At 37.7% G+C, this 23,755-nt stretch overlaps 1 protein-coding gene across 13 annotated transcripts in view; it reads right to left on the bottom strand.

Moving 5' to 3' along the window:
• Nucleotides 1-23,755, bottom strand: part of SLF2 (SMC5/6 complex localization factor 2) — a 65,919-nt gene that overhangs the window by 3,475 nt on the left and 38,689 nt on the right. For 5 of the 13 annotated variants that reach the window (XM_023929767.2, XM_086899103.1, XM_086899105.1 and 2 more), the window contains exons 2-18: nt 19,642-19,685; nt 19,033-19,202; nt 17,817-17,874; nt 15,987-17,128; nt 12,697-12,779; nt 11,640-11,750; nt 11,196-11,363; nt 9,131-9,233; nt 7,656-7,731; nt 6,231-6,372; nt 5,683-5,791; nt 4,939-5,115; nt 4,276-4,373; nt 3,516-3,603; nt 2,999-3,124; nt 2,110-2,187; nt 433-519 (exon numbers count right to left, since the gene is read on the bottom strand). In XM_023929767.2, the coding sequence (XP_023785535.2) occupies nt 433-519; nt 2,110-2,187; nt 2,999-3,124; nt 3,516-3,603; nt 4,276-4,373; nt 4,939-5,115; nt 5,683-5,791; nt 6,231-6,372; nt 7,656-7,731; nt 9,131-9,233; nt 11,196-11,363; nt 11,640-11,750; nt 12,697-12,779; nt 15,987-17,128; nt 17,817-17,874; nt 19,033-19,202; nt 19,642-19,685 (2,860 nt within the window). Of the gene's footprint in view, nt 1-432; nt 1,128-2,109; nt 2,188-2,998; nt 3,125-3,515; nt 3,604-4,275; nt 4,374-4,938; nt 5,116-5,682; nt 5,792-6,230; nt 6,373-7,655; nt 7,732-9,130; nt 9,234-11,195; nt 11,364-11,639; nt 11,751-12,696; nt 12,780-15,986; nt 17,129-17,816; nt 17,875-19,032; nt 19,203-19,641; nt 19,686-23,755 lie in introns of all 13 variants that reach the window. The other 8 variants (XM_086899104.1, XM_086899106.1, XM_086899108.1 and 5 more) reach the window with 6 other exon arrangements.

The following is a 23,755-nucleotide window of genomic DNA, read 5'->3' as shown; positions in this document are numbered from 1 at the left end:
ATTCATTGGAGAAATAAAATGGAGAGTTGTGCAGGACAGGCAACTTTTTCAGTCCTCTGTATCCTGCCCTGCAGGTAGGCCCGCTCTTACAATTGGAGTCAGCTACCAGTGACTGTCACAAAGAGAAACAGAGCAACTCTGTGGGCCTAAACATGGAGATGCCTGGCTAAAGCAAAGATCAGTCACATTTTAGAGCTATTAAGAGTCCCATTGTTAACATAAGGAGTATTTTCAGTGATTTAAAATGGGCATGTATTTATGCCCATGCAAAGACATGACATGAAAAGAGAGAAAAATAGGAAAAAAAACCCCCAAGACCATGAGGAACTCCTAGAATTCCCAGGGCTGAGATGAGGGAACAACATGCATCACAAACACTAAAAACCATCCTAAAATCAAAACAAAACAGAAAAATCAAGTTTTGCATCTTACCTTAGACCGATAAAACATTCTTGCATCTTCCCTAATATCACCTTTTACATGCTTATCTAAGGCACGACAAAGCTTCAGTAAGTGTTGCTAAATAAAGACAAAAGTGTACAGCCATTAAATCCTTCATGTCAAAACTACAGGCTTTATACAAACATTATATCAATCTAAAAAATACATGCTTCAGTTTGAATTTTTCCCAGAAATACACAGTTAAAGGAAAAAGAAAGAGAACAAGACCACAAGATCCTCTATCTGTTGCTGGCATGCCCCTGGTAAACCAGGTCTAAGAGTTTTTAAAAGCAACTTCAAAGCATAGCAGAGCTATACAACACAAATTCTAAAGTTCCTACTAACTAATTTGCAAATTCTTTCAGCCCCCAAAATAGCAAAAAGTGAATTGTCATTCATCTTTTATCAGCAAAAAAAGTTCTGAAGTTACAATAGCTGAAAATAACCTTTTCAGTAATGATGACTCAGGTAATTTCTTTTGTAGGAATTGGCTGAGCAGGTAAAATATATCCAAGGTTTTATGCGTTCATCTTTTATTTTCTCTAAATTTCTGATTACTTTAATAAAGCTGTTTTGTACTTCATGATCTCCCGATAATGACTCCCAAGGTCTTTCACATTCTGTTAGTTTCTTCATAAAATTCCTGTTTTCAGTCTCTCACTGAACAGCTGCCAAGAGGCTCCGCTCTGCAGAACAGGTGAGACATGCTGAAATTCTATTTATAAACATTTGCTGGTGTCCCAAGGCCACCACAATTTATCCCCTTCTAACTGGAAGAGGGGCAGAAATAAAGTAGGTAAAATTGATTTTACACAAGTCTAGCCTGCACAATATTCAGCCACACTCCTCTTGCCACTTGATGGCTAACAGGTCAATGAATAATAAAATCTTTCTTTGTTAAGAAAGTGAGACATTAAAAATAAAGTTGAAAATATCAATTTCTCCATAAATCTAAGTAATATACTGAGACACTTAAGCATCCAAATGTAGCCAAATATTACTGGTTTCTCTCTCTCAAACAATTCCTATGACAGATTTCTTAAAAGCCAAGAGTGATTCCACAGGGCAGAAGGTTTACACAAAAACCTTGCAGCAAGCAACTCCCAGCAAATGATCACAGAAATCTGAACAGAAATATTGAAAGGCTTAGTAGAAAGTATTACTTAGCAGATGTTCACATCACATGGCACAAAGGAGCTACCACTACAGAGAAGAGCTACAGCCCTTGCTTTCACTTGCTGCCCTCCAGCATAGGAAACTGAAACGTGCTTGAAAACATTTCACTGGATATTTTTTAAGTGGTTTTCTCCTAGACTGAAAAAATCTAAATCCTACTTCCCAAATTGATAGAATAATTTGACTTAGAATTTCTGCGTTAAGTTTATCTCCAGGTACTTTCTGAGAAAGATTAACACAACAAATTCCTGCTCCTTCACAGCCTTATGTTTGGAGGTAGCTCAGTTCACAAACACAGAATAAAGGTTTCATTTCTCTGCAGTGAACACACAGAAGTTCTTCTACATTTACTTTGCCCAGAACAAAAGTTTCCCCCGGTGCTATTATGCACTGGTTATCTTCCATCATATGATAGCTCTTCCTAAAACAGACTAAATGTGCATGATAAACAATATTTTAAAATTTAAAGGTCTAGCCCCTAAAGTTACTTACCCTTTGACTAGCATTTACAACATCAAGGAAACTGGCTTCATTGACTAGATGAAGGAGGACATAGATTAGGTAGTAGACCTGGAGAGAAATCAAAAGAACTTTAGCAGTCAAAGCACCATTATAACTCTTCTCATCTAGAAACAGAACTATCTCTGCTTTCTGGAATGAATCCTCCAACAGCCAGGCCAATGAACAGATATATCAACATATCTGCCTAAATAACTAATTTGAAACAGTATATTCACTTATTAGAAACATTTTAAACCAGTATTATTCCATTTTAAATAACCTAAGCAACCCATAAAAAAAACGTGGTTTTAATAATTGAAAATTAAATTCAGCATTTGGCTTTATTTTCCCATCATCTACCCCAGATCAAAACACTGGCTGAGAGATTCTGTGATAATCACTCAAATAACCAAACCAATATTCAGTCTTTGGATGGATGGAAACACTAAATCTTCCAAACACTTGTTTGAGAGAAGAGATTAATAAAAGATTGATAAATCTTTTTCTGAAGCCTGCAGATGAAGGTTTGGCTCCACACCAAACAGTTTTCACTGATTACATCAGAAGGGAGGGAAGATTGTCCCCTGATTACAGAAGCAGATACTCAAGACTTCCCCATGACTCAGGAAATCTGACCATTTCCCTGTTTCCAAAACAACACAACACAGGTTCCTCCACCACATGCTCCTTTCCTTCCTCCATGATTGTAACCAAAATTAATAATATTTTAAAGATGAATACCAAAACAGTGCATTTACAGTTCCACAAACAGAACTGTTGAAAAGTAAAATAAACATTCCCCAAATTGTGTAAAACATAAAATATTATATATAAGATAAAAAAGATGCATAAAGAAACAAAAGCACTATTGGCTATATACCTCATGTTCTAGCTTTGCATGAACTTCATAATCTTTATGCTCCTCCTGTTCTTTTCTCATCTCTCTCATCTTCTTCAGTAGATAAGAAGGTTTCATACACACCAGAAAGTGATGCAGAAGAAACATCTACAGATACAAGCATTAACAAATTGGACTGATTTACTAACAACAGAAAGTTGGAAATTGAGTGCCACTATAATATAAGTTGTCCATTAAGACAAGAACAGAAAAGGCCTTTTTAACTAAAAAAGAAGTTTTCATGCTTTGAATAATAAGCACAGACCTCTTTCCAATGTTGAAAATTAATGTCTAGGCATATAAACAAGCACAAGCTGCAGAACATGCAGATTACACACATGCAAATACACTTTTAATACTGATCTAAACAGAAAATTATTAATTGGTCATTTGGCAAGGTTCTTGAAAACTAGCTTACAATATTAAAACAAACCACAAGCATACAATATATGTTTTCTAAACTTCCAAATTCTACAAAGACAACACAAGTAAGAAGTACCTGCTTGTCACTGTCATCAGGTATTTCAACATGCCTTTTATGAAGAAATTTTGCAATTATCACTAGGCTAAGACGTCTTCTTACTTCCCTGAAAAATAATTTTTAAATTATTTCCCTTAGAATTTCTCACAGTTTCTACAAAGTATGTGAGGCTATGCATGTCTTCCCTAGACATAAACTTGCTTGCAACTATTAAACTGGATTTTCTGAATATAGGTGCTATATAAACCAGTAAGTAGGCTAGTAAAACAGAAGTACCCTTAATCTCATTGTAGCTCAGCTTCTGCACAAGTAAACAGTGTTAGACACCTGTCTCCAAGCGTGAAGTTATTGACCCAACTAATTCTGCTCACTCAGTTACATTATAATTTACTAATTTCAAAGATGTAGAACTCAAAATGATGCTTAGAAGCAGACGTGAACCACCCAAAATAAAATTTAAATTTTGGTCACTCAGACAAGAATTAGAGTGATGGATGTCAGAACCTAAAGCTAAACCTTTTTTTGCCACAGGCTACCAAGAATCCACAGCCCAGAAACTACATAAAAGCTTTAACAACCCTTTTTCACAGCAGAAGTGATCAGGAAGCTATACATGCACACCAAGAATTGCACATACATCTGTAACATATGAGAAAATTAATCCTTTTTTTTTTTTAAAGTGCCATGTAATAAATATTGCATTTTTCAGACTTCAAGCTTAAACAAATAACCCAGCTGTTAAAGATCCTCTGTATTCCTGACATGACAGTGTCATTACCGTCCACGTGTGATCCAGCTGGGCATGAGCTGAACAAGCCACAGGAGGTTATGGTGATTACTGGAGAGTTCACTCACTGCCAGGCACAGCTCAGGCACCTTTAAAAGAACAACAAAGCCTCCTGAAACTGAAGAATGGCTGTTTGCTTTATTTGCAAAGCAGCACACATCTACTCCCTAGAAACACAGGCAGCATAAGTGATAAAAGGAACCGATCTAACGAGAGGCGATGTACATAAAAAAAATTCTGTGCTGCACCAGGAGGTGGGTGTGCTAAATACAATTTAAAATAGGGTAGCTGACATCAGAATATTCTAAATGACATCTTACCATAGTGAAATAACTTCTTCATTCTTTCAGACTAATCATTTTAACCATACAGCTATTTTACCACACATAATCTTAAGATCAATGAACTGTTGTGGAAGAGGACAGGCAACTCCACATCACGCAACAAAAACCCATTCAGTATACCCTCTCACTTCCTAAATCTCACAAAAACACAAAACTTTGAATTTTTCATATTATTATACATACTATTGTAGAAAATTCTATGTTAGATTTTCAGCCAGTACTTTTCTGATATGTCAAAAAAGAAAACTTCAAAACATAAGTTGCAGTTTCACAAAGCTACAGATCTAGTTCAATAAATTTATGAAGTTACCTTTGTATCCCAGTCTTTTATACTCGTCAGAAGCTTCACAAAAAGGCACTGAAAATCTATTGGAAAATGGTTTTTTAACTGTTTCTCCAAGCTTATTTTAAGTAGCAATATAAGCAGCAGCCATATTTCTTGGTCAGTATATCCATCATTAATTACTGATGTACAGAAAACTAGAAACTTTAAAAGAAATACAAAGCATTAAAATATGGAAGTGTTTTAGCATATTTTGAAGCATGATGAATTAAGTTTTCCACACTCACATTAAAATGTACCTCAAATGATGTATTGTTTTGGCAACACTTGTTTAGTAACATATCCCATCCCCCAGTAATAGCACCCTTTTTTTAATGAACCTGCTGGAGGCTCATTTATTTTCAGCAATGGCAATATTCCCCAAACACTACTGGAGCAGGAAAGATTTTTCTTTACTACATAGATAATCCTTCTTTAACTGAAGGAAAGGCCAAAAGATTTTCTAAATACTCCAGTAATACTGAAAATTGAAATCAGTTGATAGTTTCTTCTATGTGAGAGAGCCAAGATGTTCTATAAAGTGCCACAGCTGTAAAAGGGAGGCAGCAAAACTCTGCAATAAACTCTGCTGAATGTGAAGCTGAAGTCTCAGGATAGCACCTACTCAAACACCCACTCAGGACTAGATTGCAAACCCTGTCCTCCCTCCCAAAAGAAAATACGCACACAAAAAAAGAAACCCAACCCACAAAAACCTTGGCATTTTCTCACCTTAATCACATTAATTAAATTGCTTTTAAGCAGAGTGGGGAATGCTGGACTGGCAAAGGCTACACATCCCCTTGGCCGTTGTTGACTCTCTGTTTCTTGCACCTGACTTCTAATAGAAAAAACACAGTTTAAGCAAAAAATGAACAATTCAAAAGCCCACAAAGGCTTATTGACATCAAACTGAAGAGAAAAAAAAAATCCTGCATTCATTAAAATGCCTTCAAATTAAAATAATCCTCAGTTACAGAGAATCTAACACACACATCTAACTCAACTTGCAGCCAATTACTGCCCAGCTATTCAGCCAATATTCCTGTAAACCTTCATTAGGAAGATGCAGGACAAAGGACAATGCTCTGGTTTGCTGAATCCTTACCTAGAAGGCATTGAATTTGAATTCCAGGGTTGTTTATTCTTACTAAAACCTGAGCCAAGAACTTATAGAGTATGGGAAAGGAAATAAAGAAGAACCATCTGATTCTACATTCTAAGCACAAGACTTGCTTTCACAGGATCTAGGCAAAAAGTATCAAAAGGAAAACACTTACAAAATATCATGTTCATTGAAGGAGGGTTGAAGATGTTGCAGTGGAAAGAGAGATCTGAATCCAATACCCATATTGACAAAAACAGCTGATATATCAGCTATTGAAGGAATCCATGGTTTAAACTGTTTACCATTGATGGAAGCTACAAATAAAATACATGGAATAGATTAGTTTAAATTTAGTTCTTAGCATTAGTTCCTTTTAAGGGAAACAAATAAGCTTAGCAGTTTGCATCAATTCTAGCAGCTCTCATCTCAGAGTAGTCAGTACATTAAACAGTAAGCTTATTTTCAGAACAAGGAGGGAGGAAAAAATTCTAATATGGTATTTTACACTAGGGAAACATCTTGCCTACATAACAGGTCAATTACTTTCAAATTCCACCCATTTTCTGTCATAGTTCTCTTTCATCACAAACAGCAGAACAAGCAACAAGGCTTAGACAAAAACAATATTTTTGTCTAAGAGATAAATTACTGCCTGTGTAGGTAAAGGCAAGAGGGTGTTATCACACAGTGGGACTGGAAGAGAAGCTAAGATTTGAAACCAGGCAAGGTTACTGGAACAGAAGTGGTAAACAGGGAGCTCCCAGCCTTAATTAATTGTTTGAATGTTCATTTCATTATCTTGAGCTGTTCATTCAGAATCAAGCCTAATGCCAGCAAGGCACAAAATAAAGGAGGCTACATTCTCTCTGGTATCAGCCCTGATTTCAAACAAGAATTAAAATACAGGGTATAGTTTGGACAGGCCTGAGCAAATACTCCAAAAGAACCACATTAACAATATTAACTGGTAATCTTAAATTAATATCACTTTTGATGGATCTGAATGAAGACATGGGAAGCAAACAAAGGAACTTGTAGTGGAGAAATATTTGAGTACAGACAAAGGAAGAAGACAAAACACAGAAGACATTAGCAGCACTGTGGGCTGAAGTAGATCCTTCAGTGTTTCTGTGCAGGTGTATGATTCACTTCACTTTTGTCATTTATCTGGAAAGCAAATCATGAAGTGCTACATACTGGGTATGACAGGGGGGAAAACTCCTTGTAATCCTTAAGATACAAATGTCTGCATCATCCAAAGTAAAAGATGGAAAGGAAGGCAAAATTGTTAGCAGACTGAGCTTCTCTTCAGGTCAATTCTATTTGTGAAATACCAGGAGTTTAAAAGGCTCTGAACAGGATGCACTACTTTGGAGGTATGTGCTAGGACCACATACTGGGATACAGGCTGCACACACTCACTGAAGGTCAGCCCACAGCATTTCTGCATTACTTTAGTAAAAATAGAGTCTAAATTCAAGCCAAAATCACCCTACAGAACTAGAACCTTTTACTTCCTCACTAACATTTTTCTAAACTGAAGAGAGGAGAAGTGCTTTCATTCAGGTGGTCAGTTTTCCATCCTTCAAATACTTACAGTTTTTTAGTGTTAGCTCCATCAATCTCTCTAAGATCTTGGTGGAAACACAGTGGTCAATATGAATAGACATCATCTGTGAAGAGAGGAGAAGCTACACATTAAAAACCAGGCTGCATGACAGCATCAGTTTACTTTCAATTAGGGAAAAAAAAACCAAAAACACATCAAACCAGAACAAAAACACCACCAAACTTCCCAGCAGAGTAAAATGAGTAACAGATTAAAATACAAACAAACAAAAAAATCTAGTCCCAAAGCCTCTAAAGCAAGATACACCAATGAGAACAGAATACTGTGAATACTGATTATTTCAAGCAGTGCAAAGATGACATGAATACTTTAATTATTTACAGTATCAGAATGCTGTAACCCCATGTTGGTTTATAAACAAGTTTTGAGGTTTAAGAGAATAGAAAGGATCACGTACCCCTTTGGAACCCATTTGCATCTGTGATCAAACTGAGCTCCCTGAGCAGGAGTGGAGGCAACAGAGTTAACTACACTCTTTTCAAGTGATAGACAAATTGGATATATGTAATACTAAACCCAAATGAATTATTAGTTTTTCACATAACTCTTAACTACAAAAACATGATTATGAAGTACAGTTCAGGTTTCTTGGAGCACTTCACTGGCTCAACAAAAACTACTTTTTCTCCCCCAAGTGCTGGACAGTTTCCTGCTCTGTAACTGATCTCAATTGGCTCACACTTCTTCCTTATTAGAGGAACACCAGAGCTCACAGAAAGGTGGAAGGCAATTTTTTTACTGGCTGGAGGGAAGGACATGAAAGAGCACTTGCTTTTGGCAAATGTAGGAAGCCAATCAACAGACTGAATTTCCCAGGTGGTCCAGATTTTTTTTGTTTCAGATGCAGTTAGAATGTGGCAATTAACAACAGAATGGAGACTGGAGGGGGGCATTTTCATGAGAAACAGCACTGTGTAAATTCCTGGTGATCCAGACACTGACATATTTTGAAAAGAGAGTCACCACACTTTGAGAATGACTCCAGACTTCTTCCTGAGCCATAAGGTACCTTTTCCAAATGAAAATTATTTGATAATGCTAGTATTACTGATGATTTAGAAGAGGATACATGTAGAAAATGGTACTTTTGCATACTGCAGCATGCATGGTTTTTCTAAGGGTGAGAGAAAATAAGATTAGCATTTGCTCATGGTTCGGCCCACAGCACCTTTCCTCATCTACTGTGTCCTTTTTCAATGCAGTAGCATATATGAATAGGGACATGCAGCTTTGCATTCACTCAGAGTGTGGAGAAAAGGCACTCCATTGTTTTACCCCTAGTGACAATCAAAGTATTTCAGACTGGAGAACAAATCAGAACCCAGGAGGAAAAAATAATATCCGATTTAAAACTTGGTAATGGAACAGACTTCAACTGGCTTCCAGGAAAAATATTATACACGCACAGAGTTATTATATCTGCATGAATAGCAGAGGCTTACCTGAAAAAGCCACTTTAGAATTGGCATGGAACACAATGTATTGTGGTAAGCAGAGCTTAGAACACCATTAACAACTAATAAAACTTGCTGCCTTATACCACAACTGTAAGAGAAAAATGGGGGCAAGGAAAGAGGGTAAAAATCAATTAATGGTTGCATCATCACTTTCACAAAAAAGCATAAGAACTTTCTCACCCCTCAGATCATCATCAATAGCAAAGAAAGATCTGAATACGCAAAACAGATGTTATTCTCATGCTATTACTTATATAAAATGTCATCATAATCAAGCCTTGATTTTTAATAGCAATCAAATTTACAAATGTCATTTAGAATAACTATCTTTCTCTCTATAAAGCCATACTACACAGTCTGGAAACATATGGATTATGTAGGAATAATAGCTCCAAACAAACATTGATTTACACTATTGTACTATGAACCAATGTGCCTGACTACACATACAGCCTGCTATGCTCAGTGAGACTATTAAATAAGATTTTTAACTATCCAATGACCTTTACCAACACTTTCAGACTAAGAGAGTAAAAACATTGTTTTCAAACTTTTTAAAATTCCCTTTAAAATAAAGGTTCTGGAGACAAACTAATGCAATTAAAACCCCACAGCCTATCTCACTGTGCAAATTTACGGGGTGCAAACAGTAGCTGTTGGAAGAACAGAAAGTGTGCCATTGCTGTTACTCAATTATTGTAGCTTTAGTCACCAGGATGAGCTCAGTTGGTCAAAGCAGGCTGCTAAAAACACCAACTTCATGGGTTCAAACTTTGTATGGACCACTCACTTAAGAGTTGGACTTGATGATCCTTGTGGGTTCATTCCAACTCAGGATATTTTATGATTATTCTTTAGAAAGTTAGGGATGTCATAAGCAGCTGAATTAAAGATATCCCGTTTCCCACATATCCTTCTTCAGTCTCCTCTCTATCCTCTAGATCACATAACTCTGGCAAGAGATCTGTGTCCTAACTCTTACACATACCCTCTACCTGCCTGACTGGTAAGGCCTCCATGTGCCAACTGGGCAGCTGGTACGTGCCAGCTGTGCCTACTGGGCTGAATGCATAAGCAATTAAATTGTAATTGCCTTCTGCAAGGGATGATCAGTTTAATTCTCATTCCTCCAGTCACTGATTTACAAGATGCTTTTGAAGTTCATACCCTTGTGATCTCCAAAACATAGTAATAGAAAGGCTTGAAGCCAAAGGAGCGTATCACAAACACCACTTCCTCAAGAGATGAAAAGTCACTCTCCTCCTCTTCACACCCACAACTGCACATACACACGTATATAAAATCCTTTGAGAGTAACTGAACTCTCTCAGTTCCTCTTACGGATGTTTGGAATAAAATACCAAATGAAATAACCAGAAATTTTCAGGATTTACACTTGTGGCATTAGGCAAGTATTTGTCCAGCTATTAGTAGTGCAACAGCCTTGTAAATATAGAGCAGAAATGCCTCTGGGTTACAGAGCAGTTGTTTATGTACACACACAAGTTGGTGGCTCAGTGACTGAATCTAACAGATGTCAGAGATCCTGACCCTCTGCAATCCTCATCAGATGGAGCCTCAAGTGCCAGACCCATCCAGGAGGAAGCACCAAAAGGCTGTCAGCAGACATAATGTAACACTAGAAGGTCACAAATAGATAACCACAAAGGTCTTTCAGTCTGCAGATAGTTAAGCTTGTGTTCATTGTAATGTTTCACTTCTACATTTGACTTCCACAAACTGGTAAGGTTATCAACGATAGCCCCATGTGGTAGAAATATGGAAGAGGCCAGAACAGCTGGTTTTCCTAATGTCTCATTTAAAAAGTTTTTCAAGGATTCCAGAGGAGGAAAGAAGGAAGCTTCAAATTACAATTTACTGTCCTGTAATGTTAACTCAGGAAGGAAAACTCCAGGGAAAGAGAGTCAGTCTTGCCTACTTACTAAGACAGAATCCATTTGCATGCAAAGATTAAACAGTATCTTAAAATTGTTAAAAATAAAATAAAATTGTACAAATAAACACAACAAAGTGAAGAGTATATTCTTACCTAAGAAGCAAATATTCTATATGATTTTGAGGGACAAAGTGAAAATTCCTCAAGTCAAGGTTATGTTGAGTGAAGATTTTCCCAGCAGCTGATAAATCAAATAAATCTTCTCCAGGATGTTTGTCAGGTATGACATAAGTTACTACTGAAAATCTCTTTATAAATGCCCTGTAAAATTCAAAACAGCTTTTATCAATTCAAACACTGAGAAGCTATTTGCTGCTTGAGAATGTAATTTGCAGGTGATGAACACATCAGTCTTATGTGAAAGCTGAATTGTTAGAATACAGTTGCACCCAAGGAAATCCATCCAACCCCAAAAGATTTTAACATGGTTCTCATTAAACATACTAACAGTTGTTGGAAACAGAGAGAGGTTGGGGGGAGGTGGAAAGGCTAAAAAAGCAAAGATCAAGATTGAATTAGTTGTGGAGTTGCAAGGACCTGTGTTCTTCCGAGAGATCGTGTCCACTGGCATTGTCCTCATTTTCTCCACCCGAAGCATTGTCATCTCTTTCTATGTCTTCCTGTAACTGTTTCTCTATTTCCTCTAACCTGAAAGAACAGCAGCAGTAGAGCATTATCATCACAACTTAATATTTACAACAAAATCAACAAAATGCAAGCTCTGAATGTGAATCCTGGAGTCAGGAGCCAGTTACACATGGTAAAACCATGTGGACATTGCATATGTGTAAAACCCAAGGCAAAGTGAATGGTTCCCAAAACCTAATCAATTTCCAGCAGCACAATCAATCACTGGTTTGTCAGACACAAATACTCAACCAATAAAGGTTTTGTAATTGCACAAAACTTGCCATCTTGTGGATGAATGTTTACTTTTTTCTAACCAGCAAAAAAGCATTTTATTTGTTAAACATCAATAGTTACAGGGGTATCTGCTACTCCATGGCAGTCAGCCCATAGCTACCAGGGTCAAATTCTTTAATCAAAACAGTTAATCACATAAGCAGTTAAACACATATACCCATCACCACCACTTGCTATTAACACATAAACCAATTTCACTTCCTACCCAAAAGATCTCTTGTAAGAATACTCATTAGTTCTGTTCACTGACCTGTGTAACTACTCAGACAACAATAGCCTGCAAAATTCGGCAACCAATATTGAGCTACAAATGCCTTTAAAAAAAACTACTATAGTCAGTCTACATAAATATTTCTATTTCATGCCTGACCAGCAGCTGCTAGCTGGCTCGCTGACCTAAAACAAAGGCAACAGTAAATTTAGCCTGGCTCTTCAGGGGTAAACAGATGTATCACAAATCATTCCTTGTTGCTTGGAAGGAGCCTGTCATTCAGCTTTTACAATTTAAGCAACACTTGTAGGTCCTGTCAGTTCAGTTGTAAGTTGGTGGCATCAGCAGGAAAAGCTTAGCTTGCTGCCAATCAAACTCCATCAATTCAGGGGAGACAAGGCAAATCCAAGCTTCTACAACACCATCCCACGTTTTTCAAACCAGCTTTAAGAAACAAACCTTCTAGATTCTTCTTTCTCCTTCAAGAGATGATCTAAGCTGTTCACATATGACACCTTGCTTAAAATAGGAGTCTTAGAAAGCTGTAAATGAAACAGTAAGACATTTAAAAAACACCATAAGCCATCAATTCATTATTAGACAATAATCAAAATAGAAACCTCTTCCAATTTTAATGATATTTTACATGCAGACATAAACCTAAAGGAGACCCTACAAAACAGAAGGATTATCCATTTAGGTTTCTCAGTCCCTTGACAATTTTACATAATGATCAAATCTCTCTGTGACTAATTTAGAAATAACTGTTTCACAGTGGATCTGAACAGTGAAGCAAGTCTCTGCATGTCTGGGGCTGACCTTCACAAAGAGCCTGACCATCAGAAGCTTCTAACCTCACAACTTTACTATTATTATCATCCACTGAGACCCCAGGAATCCCCATTCTTGTGCATGAGACAAAGAACCTCCAAAAATTACTCATTTTTTTTTTACTTTCAGAGTCCCTAGAGGGCAAAATTCCAGTGTTTGCTAGATCACCTCTAAATTAATCAAACAAAACAAAACTTCCAATCAAAATCCCAATACAAAACCAAATTAAGGAGCTAATAAACAGAACAACACAAAATTTTAACGAATTTTGCTAGTGGCTTGTTTTTTCAGTTGCCAGTCTTTTATTCATCTTGTAGCATACAACAGATTTGAAATATTTTATGGCCATGATTCCATTCTTTGGACAAGCACAGCTCTTCTGACACCACCCTGATATACAGTCACCTTTTAAATGTAGCAAGCAGCATGTCTTTGTGTGGGAAATCGTGTAGGAAAGCTGAACACTTCTCAGGTTATTTTATATTTGGTTAATATCTGTCAAGTAACTGTTGAACTGAGAAATCAAAACTTTATTTCAATGTACACACATGCCCTTTCTTACAAAAGAAGACTGTGGGTATATGCAAAAATCACCGTCATGGAAGTGTTGGGACAGCTCTTAACTGTTTTGTCTTACTTGGCCATTAATTAAATCAGGAACAGGCCAGCCAGATGTTGTGGTCACAGACATGTCCCACAAGCATCTGATCTAGGCTGTGTGTGTTTATCAGGCTTAACCATTAACCAGGTAGTCATGTTGGCCAAGATTGTGAAATACATATGAAACCATACAACTCTGATCTATAACACTCTTGATTACAGAATCATAAGAACAGATTAAATAATTACAGCTGCTCAACATCTGCCCTTGGAGATAGTAACTCAGTCAACAAATAAACCCTATCAGAGATTGAAAAGTGTGAGGAATGGGGAGCCAGAAGAGAGAATTTACACAGGTATCCTGCTGTTAGTTTTCCACTCCAGAAACTAGTGATGGGCTGACCCCAGGCAGCAGCTAAGCACCACACAGCTTGGTCATTTCCCCAGACAGTGGTCCAGGGAAAAGCAAGAAAAGCAAAGACAAGAGAATTCACACCTTAAGATAACAACAGTTTAATAAGGGAAAAGGCATAAGCAAGAAAAGAAAAAGCAATTCAAAAGGCAGTCACTCAACACCTCTGACAAGCAGAAGGATGCCCAGCTACACTCTGAGCAATGGCTACAAGCCAGACTAATTCCCTCCACTTTATTTTTTGATTGCTGAGCATGACATTATGTGGCATGGAATATATCCCTTTGGTCATCCAGGGTCTGCTTTCCAGGCTCTGTTCCCTCCCAGCTTTTTATCTGGTCTAGGGGGGCAGCATGGGAAGAAGACAAAGCCTTGATGCTGTGCAAGTACTGCTCCACAATAAGTAGAAGACTGGTCTATTATCAACACTGGATTTGCCTGAAACACATGGCACCATACAGCTGTTATTAAGAAAATTAATTCCAACCCAGCCAGGCTCAGTACAAAAATCTTTGTTTAAATAATACAGCCATTTTCAACCTGCACTAACTGTCAGGAATGCCACACTAAGACCTGCTGCAGGTAGGTCCCTTCCCTATTAAAACATTATTTTACAATAAAACTTCAAAATCACTACCTATTTGACAAGTTCTTATTGAATAAATGAACTAATTTTTAAAAACACAGACCAATTCATCACCATAATATCCTATACACAGGGATTCAAAGATGTCATCTATCCCTTGTGATCAGAATTCATTCCACTTTTTAAAATCCTAAAATACTTCCAATTTCCATGAAGTACAACCTCAAAGAAAACACCACACTTACTCATATGCAGATGTCTGACAATCACAGACTGTGTCAAGGATATATGACTGGAGCCTAGCACACAGATCTCTGAATGTACATCTACATCAATTTCCTCCTTCCTTCGACTCATGAAAATCTTACCTGACTAGGAAAACAAAAACATTAGACTGCACACATCTTCTAAAAATAACCTCCCAACTTTGGTGGGGGGGAACCCCAGAACTCCTAGAAACAACCAGAAGGGATAGAGCTAAATCAATCTGGCAGTATAAACCATCCTTCTCAGACATTCCCAGGACAAGAACAGTTAACAAGCACATCCCTGCTCCACCTACACTGTAACTGTACAGCAGCACAGGATCCTTAAGCCAAGTAAGCAGTTTTGCAGACAAGTAATTATGAATTATCATGCATTACAAATAAGAGAGAAAATAATATAAAGATACAACATAACAAAGCTGATTATCTGCTATCTCATTACACTCTGCTGTAGCTTTAATGGGCTAATGAGAATCAGCAAGAGGGGACTGAGTGTTGGTGCAGAATACAATTTTGACTGAAATTAATGTAAAGTAACTATTACCAATCAGTCACACACATCCTGACTACTGTTAGCAAGAGTTCTACTGGCATACTTAGACAAAAACTTGACTGAGTTTACAAGGCTTACTCAATTTTCTTAGAAGACACAGTCATGGTTTGTGCCCTGCATGGTAGTGGAAGAGGTACTCGAACATGGACATCTCATCTGCTAGAGCAGCTTGTTATTTAAAACTGAACTAAACAGCAGAAATTAGATCACTAGCACAACTGAGCAAGTTGCTGTCTGTATGTGCCAGATGGAACAGATAAGGTTGGAGGCAGTTTGATTTTTGAGTATGAGATATCTCCATTCAGCTGGGCCTCTGACTGTGTTTTGGGGGTATATAGCTACTATGTAAAATTTCATTCTCCTAAAATTTGAAATATGGGGTAATAACTTAGCACCTATTGGGCCTTGTATTGTGCTAAAATCTATATTATTTTTCTTGCAAATAACATCCATAAAAGAATACTTGAAAGAATGTATTTTTTTTGTTTTTAGCCAACTTACATGAAGCTTCAGTAATGGAGTTACAGTGTCTTGAGAAACACTGTCAAAAGAGTCTTCCAGAGTTCTTGACTCTGGCTTGAGACTTGAACTGAGAATTTTTTGCAGCGGCATTAAAATTTCTTCTTCTTCTTCATCATCATCATCTAGAATGGATTCCAAAATGTCATCTTCACTCTCAGAGCTGCTTTGCCATTTTCTGTTCAGCTTGGACTTGTGTGTAAAGTTCCTTTTAACTTCTAGTTCTCCTGAGGTTTGTGAAGACTCATCATCACTGTCCGTGAAAGACTCTGTCAAAAGCGCTGAAGGGGGAACACCTTTACCGGTCTCTGGGGACAGTCCAAACGTCCCAGGGATTTCCATTCCACCAGAATCAGGAGTATTTTCAGAAACCTCATTAATTGTATTTGAAAAACTGTTGCTGGGTTGAATACTGTATCCTTTATTCCATTCATGTTTTTCTGGTCTTTTATCTTGCTCTTTCTTAGCATCCAATACCTGAGATAAGCCAGCAAACTGGAGAGGGGATTTCACGCCTTTTGTTTGTGTTAAATGCTGGGGGGAAGGCAAGACAGTACTTTTTTCCTGAGAAAAAGAAAGGGACTTTTCCAAGAAAAAGCATGAGTTAGCCAGCTGCAATTGATTCTCTTTGGTATCCACAACAGAAATGTGGTTATTTTTAGCAGGACTGTGTGCAGAATATGAAGATGACAAACCTACAGAAGAGTAATTATTTTTCTCCTTTTCATTGCTTGAGTTGAGGAATTCCTCTGAAAAAGTCAAATCATGTCTAGACAGGGCAGCAGGCTCTTTGAGCTGAAGAACATCATCATGAGGAGACTTTAAAAATATATTTTTTACAAAGTCACACCTCCTATATTTGCATTTTGAAGATGATCTACTAAAAGCAGGGTCATTCACTTCAGATTGATCTGAACTGTCTACATCCACACCCATGGCAGTGTGTTTTCTTTTCCCAGGAGAGTCTCTTGATTTGGATAGCCCAAAGGACACCTTAAGGAAGTGTGAAGGAACAGCTGAGCTCTTTGGTGCACCAGAGGCCATCTCAGATGATGTTCTAAATGCATGTGGAATAGATGCCTCATGTTCCAAAAACTGTGTTAGCCTTGGCTGAGATGGGTCATCTGTGAAGTGTTGGAGAAAAAAATAAAACACCGTTATCACTTCTAAAAAAATCAAAATAGTAACAATCTTAGTTCTAAAAAATCAAACATGTAACAGCTTTCCATTTAAAAAACTAACTCCTGTTTAAGTCAACTAGAACTAGAGCAGCAAAGAGTCTGATGGGTTTCCACAGCCATAGACATCCTTTCTTTTCTTTTTAAATTTTAATCTCCCTATTGACCTACCTCAAGCTTTTTAGATTCCATTCTACCACCCATAGAACAAAATTATGTGGTTAAAAAGGTCAAAAAGCAACAAAAATACCAGCTCAACTTTAGTGGTTGCTTCAACAAGAAAATTCTTCCTGGATTAAACTGAAAGGCACAATTTACTAACCACCACAGAAAACGTGGATTATCCAAAGCACAAGAGAAACCATAAAAATAATCTGGGATCAAGATTTTAAGAAATGAAATATCACAAATTTTAATTAAGTTCTAATTAATGTGTTTTACACTAAAATCTTAAGTTACTTTAAAAACTCTTCAAATTTGCCATATATTAGAAATACTATTGACTATTCAGCAGCAAATATTGTTTTAGTAAAAGAAAATTAAAAAAATTCAAGGGAAAAAAGCCATTAAAAAGAGACACAAAGTGATGAATTTGACTGATTCATTAATTCTATAATAACAGCAATGCTCTTACCTGAGGCAATCTCCCTTGAACCAAAAGGCATTATTTTTCTTATAGGACATCCATTTCCCTAAAAATAAAGACAGAGGGAGTAAAAAAAGTTAATTGTATACTTTTTAAAAACAATGTTGAATCCAGCACAGACTTAGTTTGACACACCCCCATAAATATGTTAACAGACCTCATTTCAAGAAAAATTTAAAACACAGCTGCAAAGATCTCTCCAGAACCCAAATCATAATTTTTTTCTTCAGATTAAAAGCAACCTGTAATTAAATACTATATTTTTAATAGGACCACTCCCATCTCTATCTAAATACTGACTTAAATGCGTATATCTGAACTGCTATTAACTACAACTTCTAAATAGCAGAAATTTGCCAGTCTGCTCCCTAAGCCACATTGTAAAACACAAGATTATAAGGCATTTAAGATAAAGGCATCTTTTTCTACAAAACACAATTTCAAGTTACAACTTCTATTGCATTTCTATGCTTGCATCTAGCCCAGAATATCTCCCCTATTTTTAAAACAGGATTTTTCACTGATTGTAAAATGATGAAGAACCAGATTGTAAAATAAATAAGAATCAGCTTACCCAAGCATGACTTAAAACTTCCAAAGGAATTGCAAAAGAACATAAACTTCTGTTACATTTGATAGGTCAGTGATTTCCACCTTTAATAACTCTCTTAAAAACACCTGATGCAAAACATTTGTTCCTTAGAATGGCTTTACAGAATGTGGCTAAGATTGTTTCAATTTCTGCTTCTCCCATTCCCTTTCTCTGCAGAGAGCTTCCAGTGACAACATAAATGCAGAATCAGTAGGAGAGCAGGGCAGTGGGGAAATCAGGCTTGAGCACAGAGATGTGACGCTCACAGTGCCATTATTTCCAGCCCAGGCTTTTCAAATATCAGCTTCTGGAGGCGAAACCCATTTGTCAGAGTCTGAGCTGGAGTCTGTGAGGTCCATACAGTCATTCTTCTCAACTATTTCCATAAGACAATGGTGCTCTCCTTACACCCAGACACTTGTCATTTCTTCCCTGTTCTGGCTAGGCAGTCTTTTCCTTTTTGGTCAAGGAACACATGTGAGACGCTGCAGCAACGAAGAGTTTCTGAATCACAATTTTTGGGTACAGCGAACCCAGGGGCCTGCACACTCTGCCATTCTCTGACATGTTTACACTGTCCTTTTCCTCAATTCTTTTCCAAAAGACACCTACCACAGGACTCATTTGGTGTTTGGTCTGGCATCTTTCTCTTCTGACCTTCTTTGGGGAAGATGAATTCTTTTCAAAACCTTCAGTGCGTAAAACTGACAGTCCCATTCCTTCATCTTTTACATTTCCTTTGTCTGGTGAGGACAGCACAGTTCTGTCTTTATGGCCATGGTCTAGGAGAGAAAAGACTAATTATCACAAAAACTATACTGGAAGAAAAAAAAAAATACAAAACAAACCTCATTATAGTGTATTACTTGGTATTTTCTCTCTCTACCACATGTAATCCAAAATTAATTAACTTAACCATCCAGTTTTGCTACTGCTATGCAAAGAATCACATGACCTATGATGCAGCTTCAGTTGTTATAAACAATCTGGCTTAAGCATGAGGCATAACTTGAACTAATAGTTACATCACTATTTAAAGAAATGAAACAGGAAATTAGTATTTTCATTTACATTATTAGAAAAAATTTAAGTGCGCTCATTTTGATATATTTGTTATTATGTTGCTGCTCCAATATGGAATGAGATTGGAAAACCATTGTACACACTAACACAATTAAAATTCATATAAATGTCTTCCACTTAAAAAAACAACATATTTACCTTGACTTAAAACTGGTTTGAAGAAATCTGTAATCATCTGGTTTCTAAAGAGAAAACATAACTTCATCATTTTAAAAGAACAACACCTAAATGCCCATTTGGTGACTGTTATATAATTAAAATACTGTAAATTATTTCTACAGATTTTCTTTAATGCCAGCAGCTCTTATTTCTGATAAATCAAAAAACATCATCCTCTTCACCTTCTAGCCTTCACTCTGCTTGGCTAATGAAGTTAACCTGACAATTTCCTCACTCAAACTGTTTTCTTTATAATCCCTGTAAATCTTAAGCACCGTTTCACCTTAAACTACGTTTTCCTGAATGGGACTGACCTCACCTGCATCCAGTATTCTAGGTGTGAACAGCACATTATGTGATGACATTAACAACCTCCCCATGTCCACTATTACTCTGAGCTGCTAACTCAAGTTAGCATCTCACCTGGCTTCCAACAGAGACAGCAGCCTACAGCCACCTACAAGATAATTATTAGCTTTAAATCAGAAGTTTTTTTCTCTGGCAAGAACAACTGGGACTTGAGAACACCAAGGCTTTCTCCACTGAAGAATATCACTTTGAAAAATGGGAAGATTGGCTGAACAACAAGCAATCTGAACAACAAAATACATCAGAATCTGTGAACTTGGTATCTTCTTCCACACAGTTTGCTAATGACTTTAAGGCTATACAGAGTTTTGGAAGTGTCTCAAAGTTCAAACGAAGTATTGAACAACTGTTCATGTTGTTGCAGGAACAGCAGAGGTTGGTTCCACATTTTCCTGTCTTTCTGTACCCTCTTACATTGTTACTGCCCGAGCAACAGTGATAACCAAGGCAAAACCTACTAACTCCGGAATCTAAGGTAATATATTCAAGTATCCATAAATGACTGTGTCCTCACAGACTCATAACCATTTTTGAATGGCCTAGAATGAATGAGACCAGAGGAAACCACTGCTCACAAATTAATTTTGATTTAATCTTGCATCTCTCTAAGCTTTTAACCATCACTTTTGCATTTTCTAACATGGCTTTTGTGTTTTTAGCATGTACAGAAATACAAAGAGCTGTTTATAATGCACTGATACTTCTTAAATCAGGATACCCACAAGCACTGATATTTGAAGATACTGTAACTCAGTGAAAATTCACCTGTAATCAGAATCTGTGAGTGCACAAAACTAGGTTTGGTGTACCAAAGAAAGCAGAGAAACTACTTGTCAAAGATTGGCTACCTCCAGCTTGTCCCAGCTCACTTTGACATAGGCCAATATACGTGTGCTCTTCCCTCATGCTACATCAACAGTGTTAAATTTTTGACACTAGGATCTCAATTCCATTAGACAGGTTTACTGGCACAAATCAGTTACCTGGTGGTAGCTTAAGCTGGTGCCTCAAAAAAGGAACCGCAAACAAAAACCCCTGGGCAATCTGAACTACTCAGCAGTCCAGGTCAATAAGTGATTTTAGGGTCTGGGATCCTGTCAGTCTTCATTGGTCCACTGTTCTGCTACCCAGTGGTGCTCTGTGGTCATATTCACGCCCTCTTAGGCTGTTTCAGGGGGAATTTCAGTTGGTTCTGTGGTCCATATTGTAATATGGTTGTTAACATTCACATACCACGATTTATGGGCTGTCCACTCCAGCTATTAATTTTAAAGTAATATTTAAGCCATTAACATTGTCTAGTCTAACAGCTGTTAATGTTCAGGTTGTTAGACCCACGTTTTGCTATAATCCATCTTTGACTTACTCAACAGAGCCTTGTCGTTCAAGTTAAGTTCAACTTGCGGCCTAACAACTCTGGCTGCTTACATCGCTCAGCTACTTTCAAATAAGAGAAAAATTTCTGCACACAGGGTCCCCATATTTCAGTTCAACAGAAGAACCAAAGACTTAAATGCAGGTTTATTCACTGTTATTGCTGCTGCCGGATTTGTTTTTCTGCCCTAGACCTCCTTGCACTCCACACTGGCCTCACCTGCTCACAGCAAAGCCCTCTCCACCTCGCATTCCTCAGGACACACCCGCTGCTTGCTTGGAGTGCTCTCCAAGTGCTGCAAAACCATCCGGTGCCTACAGCTTTCCACACTGTGTATCCTTCCAAACCCCTCCTAACTAAATTTTCCTAAGTGACTGTACTTCTTCCTTCCCCATTAAAGCCCCACACTGCACATGAAGCACTGCTGGCAGGCCACATCTCCTCTTCAGTTACCACTCAGATTCCCCTCTGTACTTAAATCTTGAAGACAAACTGTGAGGGACAGAAATGTTAAAGGTCACTGACTCAAACAAACAACATTGCTGAGGCCCAGGCTTGCACCCCGCAATGGAAGGGGGAAGAAGAGGGGGGTTTGTGTGCTGTGTTGAAACCTCTGATCTGCCTAAGACAGGAGAGGCTGTACACCCAGCACGGGAGGATGGCCGCGACAAAACGAGCTGGGGCTTGAGCCAGATAAGGTGAATAAGGCATAGACCCTGTGTAGGTGGGAAAATGCTTTTTATCACATCAGTGTCCTCCCTTACACACATGGCTCAGGTGTCAAACAACACCTCCCCACCCACGGGGAGGTATTGGGATTTTCACACCTAGGCCTGAAGGTGCTTATCCCTCCTAATAAGACATAATATGAGAAACACCAGACTAAGATAGGGTCATAAACCATCAAAGACCCCTAAAGTGCCCCCAGACTCATTTCTGGGGCCTTGCAACAGACTTAATTCATCCTTTCCAAGGGAGGTACCTGGGCATTCCCACCCGAATGTCTATTAACCCACTGAACTCTGTTTTGGGGACTTCCCCCATCCCTAACTGATCAAGACAGCAAGCATCACTTTGAGCAGCAGACATCGGAATTGCAATGATATCTCTCCACAATCTATTCTTATCCTTGCTTTTTTTTCCTTATGTATTTTCTTAAGTGATATTTTCATACTTTTGTATTATCACATTAGTAGAGATAATAACCATAATGGCTACATACCTCATTTCCATTGCAACCAAATTATTCTAAAATAAACCCCATACGTGTATATACATATAAACACCAGGTATTCAGTGTTCTTTCTCTCAAATCTGCCCCAAGGGTCCTATTAACAAGAACCTCAGTTACTGTGACCTCCGAGGGCATCTTGTAACAAAACCAAAACCAAGGCCTTCTGCCATCTCTGTCCTTGTTTCCATAGCCACTGATTTCAAATGACTGCTTATGTCCTTCCCATGTTACTCTATTTTTTGCCGTCTTTTATTACAAATCCAAGACCTTTGTAACAAAAATTCTGCTTATTCCATAATTATACAAAGCCTTGTAAAAAATAACAGGGAATGAAGGCACTTCCCTTCTCCCTCAAGTTTAATTTGAATGAAGAGATGATGAGTGATTTGTCTTAGACTACTTGTTTGAAGGGGCTTATCCACCAATGCATTTGTAACCCTGCTTTTTGGAGTGCAAGGGTGAGGAATTGTCCAGCCAAGATTCTGTATAAGGTCTCAGACAAGGAAGTGCACTAGGAACTTCAGACAAAAGCAAAGGGTGGGGGAAAGAAAAAAAGAAAGAATGTAATACAGTACAAGGAAGAAAGTGAAGAATAACTGGGCCATCCAACCTGCTTTTCACAAACATATGAAAGTAAAAAGAGAAATGTGATTTTCTATGTGAATGGGGCCATAACTGTTCACAAACCATTCTCAGGAGAATCTCCACCCTTTAGTAGGAGGTTACTGTGTTTCACTCTTGCTAACATGACACTCACAGTTGTTCAATGTATCCATCTGTCTCAACTATACAGCCCTAGTTAACACTTTTCAGCAATATATATAAATTCAGCAAGACTTTTTATCCCAAATAAAAACTAGCACACCATATTTTGTGAAATCTCAGCTCGACTGAAACACCAAGGACCACTAAAAATCCAAAAGAAAATGCAAAATCCATAAATACACATGATCTCACACAACAAAAGAAAAAAGCTGCATGGCCAGGAGATGAACCTAACAGACCTTCCAGGCCTTTCAAAACTAAGGACACAGCCTGCAGGGAAGAGGGAAGGAGGAAATACTTTCACTTGCCTTAAAAAATAACCCCCTGAGCATTTGATAAAAGCAGTCAGT

Source organism: Cyanistes caeruleus, chromosome 8 (assembly GCF_971803275.1).
Source record: "Cyanistes caeruleus chromosome 8, bCyaCae1.hap1.1, whole genome shotgun sequence".
In the NCBI taxonomy this organism is placed as follows: domain Eukaryota; kingdom Metazoa; phylum Chordata; class Aves; order Passeriformes; family Paridae; genus Cyanistes; species Cyanistes caeruleus.
This window is presented reverse-complemented; position numbering and strand designations above follow the sequence as displayed.